This window comes from Cherax quadricarinatus, chromosome 40 (genome assembly GCF_038502225.1).
Source record: "Cherax quadricarinatus isolate ZL_2023a chromosome 40, ASM3850222v1, whole genome shotgun sequence".
NCBI lineage: Eukaryota > Metazoa > Arthropoda > Malacostraca > Decapoda > Parastacidae > Cherax > Cherax quadricarinatus.
Window position 1 is genome coordinate 344,158 of NC_091331.1, and position 11,030 is coordinate 355,187.

Genomic DNA, 11,030 nt, shown 5'->3' on the forward strand with positions numbered 1-11,030 from the left:
ACTTTACCAGGTATACTCAACAGACTTATCCCCCTATAATTTTTGCACTCTCTTTTGTCCCCTTTGCCTTTATACAAAGGAACTATGCATGCTCTCTGCCAATCCCTAGGTACCTTACCCTCATCCATACATTTATTAAATAATTGCACCAACCACTCCAAAACTATATCCCCACCTGCTTTTAACATTTCTATCTTTATCCCATCAATCCCGGCTGCCTTACCCACTTTCATTTTACCTACTGCCTCACGAACTTCCCCCACACTTAGAACTGGCTATTCCTCACTCCTACAAGATGTTATTCCTCCTTGCCCTATACACGAAATCACAGCTTCCCTATCTTCATCAACATTTAACAATTCCTCAAAATATTCCCTCCATCTTCCCAATACCTCTAACTCTCCATTTAATAACTCTCCTCTCCTATTTTTAACTGACAAATCCATTTGTTCTCTAGGCTTCCTTAACTTGTTAATCTCACTCCAAAACTTTTTCTTATTTTCAACAAAATTTGTTGATAACATCTCACCCACTCTCTCATTTGCTCTCTTTTTACATTGCTTCACCACTCTCTTAACCTCTCTCTTTTTCTCCGTATACTCTTCCCTCCTTGCATCACTTCGACCCCATTGCCTATGCTCTCATTAGCCTGGAGTTTACCTGGAGAGAGTTCCGGGGGTCAACGCCCCCGCGGCCCGGTCTGTGACCAGGCCTCCTGGTGGATCAGAGCCTGATCAACCAGGCTGTTGCTGCTGGCTGCACGCAAACCAACGTACGAGCCACAGCCCGGCTGATCAGGAACTGACTTTAGGTGCTTGTCCAGTGCCAGCTTGAAGACTGCCAGGGGTCTGTTGGTAATCCCCCTTATGTGTGCTGGGAGGCAGTTGAACAGTCTCGGGCCCCTGACACTTATTGTATGGTCTCTTAACGTGCTAGTGACACCCCTGCTTTTCATTGGGGGGATGGTGCATCGTCTGCCAAGTCTTTTGCTTTCGTAGTGAGTGATTTTCGTGTGCAAGTTCGGTACTAGTCCCTCTAGGATTTTCCAGGTGTATATAATCATGTATCTCTCCCTCCTGCGTTCCAGGGAATACAGGTTTAGGAACCTCAAGCGCTCCCAGTAATTGAGGTGTTTTATCTCCGTTATGCGCGCCGTGAAAGTTCTCTGTACATTTTCTAGGTCGGCAATTTCACCTGCCTTAAAAGGTGCTGTTAGTGTGCAGCAATATTCCAGCCTAGATAGAACAAGTGACCTGAAGAGTGTCATCATGGGCTTGGCCTCCCTAGTTTTGAAGGTTCTCATTATCCATCCTGTCATTTTTCTAGCAGATGCGATTGATACAATGTTATGGTCCTTGAAGGTGAGATCCTCCGACATAATCACTCCCAGGTCTTTGACGTTGGTGTTTCGCTCTATTTTGTGGCCAGAATTTGTTTTGTACTCTGATGAAGATTTAATTTCCTCATGTTTACCATATCTGAGTAATTGAAATTTCTCATCGTTGAACTTCATATTGTTTTCTGCAGCCCACTGAAAGATTTGGTTGATGTCTGCCTGGAGCCTTGCAGTGTCTGCAATGGAAGACACTGTCATGCAGATTCGGGTGTCATCTGCAAAGGAAGACACGGTGCTGTGGCTGACATCCTTGTCTATGTCGGATATGAGGATGAGGAACAAGATGGGAGCGAGTACTGTGCCTTGTGGAACAGAGCTTTTCACCGTAGCTGCCTCGGACTTTACTCTGTTGACGACTACTCTCTGTGTTCTGTTAGTGAGGAAATTATAGATCCATCGACCGACTTTTCCTGTTATTCCTTTAGCACGCATTTTGTGCGCTATTACGCCATGGTCACACTTGTCGAAGGCTTTTGCAAAGTCTGTATATATTATATCTGCATTCTTTTTGTCTTCTAGTGCATTTAGGACCTTGTCGTAGTGATCCTTGTCGTAGTCTATCCTCCAATAGCTGTTTATATCTTACCCTAACTGCCTCCTCTTTTAGTTTATAAACCTTCACCTCTCTCTTCCCTGATGCTTCTATTCTCCTTGTATCCCATCTACCTTTTACTCTCAGTGTAGCTACAACTAGAAGGTGATCTGATATATCTGTGGCCCCTCTATAAACATGTACATCCTGAAGTCTACTCAACATTCTTTTATCTACCAATATATAATCCAACAAACTACTGTCATTTCGCCCTACATCATATCTTGTATACTTATTTATCCTCTTTTTCTTAAAATATGTATTACCTATAACTAAACCCCTTTCTATACAAAGTTCAATCAAAGGGCTCCCATTATCATTTACACCTGGCACCCCAAACTTACCTACCACACCCTCTCTAAAAATTCCTCCTACTTTAGCATTCAGGTCCCCTACCACAATTACTCTCTCACTTGGTTCAAAGGCTCCTATACATTCACTTAACATCTCCCAAAATCTCTCTCTCTCCTCTACTTTCCTCTCTTCTCCAGGTGCATACACGCTTATTATGACCCACTTTTCGCATCCAACCTTTACTTTAATCCACATAATTCTTGAATTTACACATTCATATTCTCTTTTCTCCTTCCATAACTGATCCTTCAACATTACTGCTACCCCTTCCTTTGCTCTAACTCTCTCAGATACTCCAGATTTAATCCCATTTATTTCCCCCCACCGAAACTCCCCTACCCCCTTCAGCTTTGTTTCGCTTAGGGCCAGGACATCCAACTTCTTTTCATTCATAACATCAGCAATCATCTGTCTCTTGTCATCCACACTACATCCACGCACATTCAAGCATCCCAGTTTTATAACGTTTTTCTTCTTCTCTTTTTTAGTAAATGTCTACAGGAGAAGGGGTTACTAGCCCATTGCTCCCGGCATTTTAGTCGCCTCATACGACACGCATGGCTTACGGAGGAAAGATCCTTTTCCACTTCCCCATGGACAATAGAAGAAATAAAGAAGAACAAGAGCTATTTAGAAAAAGGAGAAAAACCTAGATGTATGTATATATATATGCATGTGCGTGTCTGTGAAGTGTGACCAAAGTGTAAGTAGGAGTAGCAAGATATCCCTGTTATCTAGCGTGTTTATGAGACAGAAAAAGAAACCAGCAGTCCTACCATCATGCAAAACAGTTACAGGTTTCTGTTTCACAGTCATCTGGCAGGACGGTAGTACTTCCCTGGGTGGTTGCTGTCTGATGAATAGCTATACCATCACCGGCTTCAAAAAACATCCGTCGTGAAGTAAATAGTGTGCTATATATTTCTTTCCAGTTTATCTTCATTCTTTTATATAATTGAGAGACCGAAAGTAAACAACACGTTAATTAAAGCTGACGTCTCAAAAGCACATTAGAGTGTCAAATATTGACTCGGGTGTTTAGTACTCAAAAACACCAGCCATGAAACTTAGTAATCTGTGGCCTTGCTGCTTGCAGCTAGACATTTAGTGAACTTAGTCATTGCAAATGGCTACTTCAAGGACTTTTTTTTTTTGTCTAGAGAGATAGACATCACATAACATTCACTATTGCAGGGAGGAGTATATGTGATCTACGTAGAAATGAAACACGACAAGGACCTCCTCGCCTTCAGAGATATTGCTGAAGTGAGTGTCTGAATTTTTTTTTCGTGCGAATATAGTACTTGTACTAATAAAAGTGATGTTGGTTCACCATACAGTTTGATTATCATTAATTATTATTGTTATTATGTAATTATTAACAATAGTTGTAGCAGAAGTACATCAGTTACTTTTTCATTGCTTACACCACTTCCTTTTACTATTATTTCTATAATAACTACTCTTAGTTATTCCTGAAACAAATACTAGTGACGTTTCTACTTATAATAATAATAATAAAAGTATTAACAATGATAGTGATCTCTTCACTTTCCCCCCATCTCCCACTACCTTCCTGAGAGCAGAAGTTGGGAGTATGGAGTCGTGATGGACGAGACTCCCACCATCTAGCCTGGAGACTTGACTACCACAACGCTACCCTCTTCCTTGTTGGTGCACCAGCCTCACGCTATTGGTATGGAACCCCCCCTCCCATCCCCATTTCCCTTCACCACCCTTCTGCCTCTGTTTATCCAGCAGGAGTGTTGTGGGTATCCTGCTACCAGCAGAAGTAGGTACCTGTGTTTGCTGAGTGGGGAAACATTGCTTACCTGGAGTTTACCTGGAGAGAGTTTCGGGGGTCAACGCCCCCGCGGCCCGGTCTGTGACCAGGCTTCCTGGTGGATCAGCGCCTGATCAACCAGGCTGTTGCTGCTGGCTGCACGCAAACCAACGTACGAGCCACAGCCCGGCTGATCAGGAACTGACTTTAGGTGCTTGTCCAGTGCCAGCTTGAAGACTGCCAGGGGTCTGTTGGTAATCCCCCTTATGTGTGCTGGGAGGCAGTTGAACAGTCTCGGTCCCCTGACACTTATTGTATGGTCTCTTAACGTGCTAGTGACACCCCTGCTTTTCATTGGGGGGATGGTGCATCGTCTGCCAAGTCTTTTGCTTTCGTAGTGAGTGATTTTCGTGTGCAAGTTCGGTACTAGTCCCTCTAGGATTTTCCAGGTGTATATAATCATGTATCTCTCCCTCCTGCGTTCCAGGGAATACAGGTTTAGAAACCTCAAGCGCTCCCAGTAATTGAGGTGTTTTATCTCCGTTATGCGCGCCGTGAAAGTTCTCTGTACATTTTCTAGGTCGGCAATTTCACCTGCCTTGAAAGGTGCTGTTAGAGTGCAGCAATATTCCAGCCTAGATAGAACAAGTGACCTGAAGAGTGTCATCATGGGCTTGGCCTCCCTAGTTTTGAAGGTTCTCATTATCCATCCTGTCATTTTTCTAGCAGATGCGATTGATACAATGTTATGGTCCTTGAAGGTGAGATCCTCCGACATAATCACTCCCAGGTCTTTGACGTTGGTGTTTCGCTCTATTTTGTGGCCAGAATTTGTTTTGTACTCTGATGAAGATTTAATTTCCTCATGTTTACCATATCTGAGTAATTGAAATTTCTCATCGTTGAACTTCATATTGTTTTCTGCAGCCCACTGAAAGATTTGGTTGATGTCCGCCTGGAGCCTTGCAGTGTCTGCAATGGAAGACACTGTCATGCAGATTCGGGTGTCATCTGCAAAGGAAGACACGGTGCTGTGGCTGACATCCTTGTCTATGTCGGATATGAGGATGAGGAACAAGATGGGAGCTAGTACTGTGCCTTGTGGAACAGAGCTTTTCACCGTAGCTGCCTCGGACTTTACTCTGTTGACGACTACTCTCTGTGTTCTGTTAGTGAGGAAATTATAGATCCATCGACCAACTTTTCCTGTTATTCCTTTAGCGCGCATTTTGTGCGCTATTACGCCATGGTCACACTTGTCGAAGGCTTTTGCAAAGTCTGTATATATTACATCTGCATTCTTTTTGTCTTCTAGTGCATTTAGGACCTTGTCGTAGTGATTCAGATATGTTAGAAATTCCATTCCTGCTAGAGGTAATATGGTCAAAAATGCCGAGGATTTGTTGTGAGTACTGAATCTTTCCTGAAAATTATTCGCTCCAATTTAAAAAAAAATATATGTAGAATTTGATGGCATTAACATCCAAGCAGAGAGACATTTAGGACATTCTATCCTCTCTCTTCTGGCAGGCACTTCCGTCGACGTGGGGCCCCAGTGATGGGCGCATCTGAAGGGGCGGAGGAGGCGCTGAGGATGCAGGATGTGTGGGCTTTAGTAGACACGCCACCCATCACCCATGCCAGCCTCCCATTTATGCCTGTAGGGGCAGTCATGGTTCCTCTGGCTCCCATCGCCCTACCCCAAGCGTCGCTGGAGTCCTCGCCGTTGCCGGAGTCCACGCCGTTATCGGAGCCCATGACGTTGCCGGACTCTAATCTGTTGTCCACCACACCGTTGATGGAATCAGCAACGGTTCTGGAATCATCGGAGCCGTTATCGGAGTCACTACCGGTGTTGGAGTCGACATCGGTGTTGTCAGAGCCATTGTCAAAGTCGACAGCATCTTTGTTGTCAGTATCTTCCATGTCCTCAACATCTCCATTACCATCGTCACGACATTTTTCATTGTCGCCATTTCCATCAACACCACTATCTTCCTCATCACCACCACCACCATTTCCCTCACTACAACCATCATCTTCCTCATTATCACCGCCATCTCCCTCATTACAATCACCATCTTCCTTACTACAGTCACCATCTCCCTGAATACAATCTCTCTAAATATCTCCAAAAACTCTTGCCATCTCTATTTCCCTAACCATCAACATTGTCTTCCACATGAACGTCTCTAACACCTTCCCTAAATTATAAGCTACCCAATTTATAATAGTTTAGGCGAAAAACACAGCCAAACAATACATGTATATGAATGCTACTTATATTACATATATGTAAAAGATGTAAATACACACATACAAATTATATAGACAAAATTCGTTTTCATTATCAATCGTTTTAATTTTTATTTTCAAAATTGAGAGCTCTCAATTGAGTTGAAAAATAAAATTAATTTTATTTCTAAAAAGCATTTTCATGGTTACAAAAAAAATGGTTGGGCTACTATCTTATTGTGAAGTTACTCAATATGCGAAGCACGACAGGCATTCTAATATATTATTCCTTAACACTAGAACTTAAATTTAAAACAAAAAAAAAATAAAAAAAAATGCATAGGCAAGGTTCAGATTACTGAATGCTGTTTTATTCAACCTATTAACATATAAAAATTGTAACCTAGACTGTAAGCAATAAGGTGATAAGTGGTGATTTTGAAATGTTGGTGACTAGGAATGTGGGGTAGTGTTGGTTGTATTGTCAATGATTTGTGGAAACTACAATTACAGACAGTTTAACTGGATCTTGCTCTTTTTTCATTACTTACTCTGTCAAAGTGCGTACAGGATCCACTTCCTACGTCTGAACTACCCCAACATACTAGCTTCACTGACCTCATTGAAAGTGTCTTCGACTTTCTAACGGAAACTAACTTATTGCACCAACTTTGATTTCAATTTTGCCCTTGTCCTAACCTCTAACTTCCCACAACCTACTTTGGCACATCCCTGCCTCCAGCGCTGTATGACCCTTAATGGTTTAGCGCTTTAATTTAATATAATAATAATTCTCCGGGAGGTTAAGGTTAACTTTGGTAAGAGACAAGGTTTTGAACTTGTGGCCTGTTTTCTTTGGTGAGAGAGAAATGCACAAGTTTAAACTTCTATTTTATGGTCTTTGGAAGAGTGCAAACCTCAGGTAAGTTGCCTTTTTTTGCTAGGAATTTCCGGAGAAGCAGGTGTGGTAATGGCCTTGACTGAACGTCCTCCAACCAGCCCCTACCGTCGGTATTTGAAGGCTCCTGAGCAGTTCACGGAAAAGTCGAAAATCACCCAGTCGAGATTCATGGGTCTTCGTGATAAGGTGCTGCTTGTAGATTCGTTATTTTGGTCTTGTATGTGATTACCTATTATACACAGCTGTGACGGGGCATTTATAAACTAAATAATATAGTACTTACCTGGAGAAACAACTCTCGGCAATAGATTCAAGATGGTTACACTCAGATTTAGAAGGAATGTGATAGCAGTGGCTTGGCAGTTGAGTTGTAGATGAGTGCAAGAAACTGCCAGGTATAGTGTTACTGAAGCGAGCACTCTAGCTAGCTTTTAAAATAGGTTGCACAAATGCCTTGGTGAAAATAGGTAAGTTTAAATAAGACCTGCCTTGTATGGGCCAGCGAAAAGACCCTGCGCCTGCCGTATATCGGTATCGATTTTCTAAGACTTAAAAACTCAGAATTTCGTATAATCATACTTTTTTTTTACTTATACGACAGATAATACTACAGTGTAGTTAAATAATTTCCTCACTAACAGAACACAGAGAGCAGTAGTCAACAGAGTAAAGTCCAAGGCAGCTGCGGTGAAAAGCTCTGTTCCACAACGCACAGTACTCGCTCCCATCTTGTTCCTCATCCTCACATCTGACATAGACAAGGATGTCAGCCACAGCACCGTGTCTTCCTTTGCAGATGACACCCGAATCTGCATGACAGTGTCTTCCATTGCAGACACTGCAAGGCTCCAGGCGGACATCAACCAAATCTTTCAGTGGGCTGCAGAAAACAATATGAAGTTCAACGATGAGAAATTTCAATTACTCAGATATGGCAAATACGAGGAAATTAAATCTTCATCAGTGTACAAAACAAATTCTGGCCACAAAATAGAGCGAAACACCAACGTCAAAGACCTGGGAGTGATCATGTCGGAGGATCTCACCTTCAAGGACCATAACACTGTATCAATCGCATTTGCTAGAAAAATGACAGGATGGATAATGAGAACCTTCGAAACTAGGGATGCCAAGCCCAAACACTCTTCAGGTCACTTGTTCTATCTAGGCTGGAATATTGCTGCACACTAACAGCACCTTTCAAGGCAGGTGAAATTGCTGACCTAGAGAATGTACAGAGAACCTTCACGGCGCGCATAACGGAGATAAAACACCTCAATTACTGGGAGCGCTTGAGGTTCCTGAACCTGTATTCCCTGGAACGCAGGCGGGAGAGATACATGATTATATACACCTGGAAAATCCTAGAGAGACTAGTACCGAACTTGCACACGAAAATCACTCACTACGAAAGCAAAAGACTTGACAGACGATGCAACATCCCCCCAATGAAAAGCAGGGGTGTCACTAGCACGTTAAGAGACCATACAATAAGTGTCAGGGGCCCGAGACTGTTCAACTGCCTCCCAGCATACATAAGGGGGATTACCAACAGACCCCCTGGCAGTCTTCAAGCAGGCACTGGACAAGCACCTAAAGTCGGTTCCTGACCAGCCGGGCTGTGGCTCGTACGTTGGTTTGCGTGCAGCCAGCAGTAACAGCCTGGTTGATCAAGCTCTGATCCACCAGGAGGCCTGGTCACAGACTGGGCCGCGGGGGCGTTGACCCCCGGAACTCTCTCCAGGTAAATGTTATCTACACATATGCTGTTATGTATGATAATTTGTGTAACTGTATTTATGCGTACCTGTACCTGTATCAGTGTCAAGTGCAAACTCCTATTGTATGAAGATGACAGTGCTCTGTTAGTGTCAGGTCAAGACCCACCAGATATAGCTGATGTATTAACACTGGAACTGGAGTCCTGCAACAAATGGTTAGTAGACAACAAACTGTCATCACACCTCGGAAAAGCGGAAGCCATTCTCTTTGGCACGAAACATAAACTGAGAAAGGTAAATAATTTTAATATCCGGTGTAATGGGGAGCCCATCACTTCAGTTTCCTCAGTAAAACATCTGGGAATTCCCCTTTGACCCATGCATGTCAGGAGAACTGATAGGGAACAGTGTAGTAAATAAAGCGAATGCCAGACTGAAATTCCTGTATAGACAAGCACAGTGTCTACCTACTGAGGCTCGCAGGACCCTATGTCTTGCCCTTATACAGTGGCATATGGATCACACTTGCTCTTCATGGTACTCTGCCTTGGCAAAAGAAAAAACTGATAGACTGCAAATCACCCAGAACAAAATGGTAAGATTCATCCTGGACCTGGGTCCAAGAGAGCATGTAGGCCAGGATGAATTACAGCGGTTGGGTATGTTGAAGACAGCGTAAAACAACTGAAGCTAAATCATGTTTATAAAATTGCTTACAAACAGTGTCCAGAATATCTTGCTGCCAATTTTGTCAAGGTTGGGAACCAAGGCAATCATAGTACTAGGGGGAGAGAGCACAACTTTGTAGTACCCACAGTGAGTGGCCAGGCTTCAAACGCCTTTTATTGTACAGCTATAAAGGAATAGAACAGACTGCCCACCTATGTCAAAGCCAGTCATAGCATGAACCAGTTCTAGAAAAGAGCCAAAAGGGGAATGATTTTTTTTATTTTTTTTTTAGCTAACACACGTGCATTTTTACCTTATTCCTAGCAATGACCCTCGTATTGTAGATAGTCTTAATGACACTCGTGTAGTAGATAGTCTTAATAGTGTCCAAGATACGATACTACGTGTCGCAAACTGCCCTTCTCACACTACACCATTCATTTATATATCCATACCTCACCTATGCTATCTGTGCTTGGGGTTCAACTGCAGCAACACACCTAAAACCAATAATAACCCAACAAAAAGCCGCAGTAAGAATAATCACTACCTGGAGTTTACTTGGAGGGTAAACTCCAGGTAGTGATTATTCTTACTGCAGCTTTTTGTTGGATTATTGGCTTTAGGTTTGTTGCTGCAGTTGAACCCCAAGCCCAAGCACAAATCCCATCCCTGGCAACCCACCCCCCCACTCTTCATAGATCTAAACTTACTCCCTGTTCAGAACATCCACATTTACTACTGTGCAATCTATATCTACAGGACCTTAAATTCCAATATTAATCTTGACCTAAAATGCTTTCTTGATAGTTGACAGAACCCACAGGCATAACACCAGACACAAAAATCTCTATGACATTCCCCGTGTTCGACTAAACCTTTACAAAAATTCAATGTATTTCAAAGGACCTAAAATCTGGAACACCCTACCTGAAAACTCTAGAACTGCAGACACATTCATCACTTTCAAAACTACAGTTAGAAAACATCTTATCTCCCTGATCCACCCCGACAACTAACTACATGAGAACCACCTGGTGGTTCACAATTCCACTCACTCACCCACTGACTATAAACCCAGAAATACTAATCTTAATCTTAAAATAATAAATCCTAACTAGTCATAAGTTTGCCAATGTTACTCAAATATAGACACCTTGTATTGTGCCAAAACAAAAGCATTCACATTGCTAAACTCAAAATTATGATGTAGTCACTTAGCCTTGACACTAGATTCTGTAAGGACTTAATGTTAAGAATTAATCTAAGTCTGCTCGAAATGCCTAGCCATGCTAGGTGTCCTAGTGGCCCCCTCTGTAATTAGTATTTTATAACATGTAAACCACAAAATACCCAAAACCGGTAAACCCCACATTGTA

General features: G+C 42.6%; 1 protein-coding gene across 2 annotated transcripts in view; it reads left to right on the forward strand.

Moving 5' to 3' along the window:
• The window catches only part of LOC128687144 (uncharacterized), a 69,726-nt gene extending 63,017 nt beyond the window's left edge, over window positions 1–6,709 (forward strand). For both annotated transcript variants that reach the window (XM_070092584.1, XM_070092585.1), the window contains 3 exons: window positions 3,537–3,608; window positions 3,929–4,038; window positions 5,656–6,709. In XM_070092584.1, the coding sequence (XP_069948685.1) occupies window positions 3,537–3,608; window positions 3,929–4,038; window positions 5,656–6,235 (762 nt within the window). In that variant the 3' untranslated portion in view covers window positions 6,236–6,709. The remainder of the gene's footprint in view (window positions 1–3,536; window positions 3,609–3,928; window positions 4,039–5,655) is intronic.
• The last annotated feature ends 4,321 nt before the right edge of the window (window positions 6,710–11,030 follow it).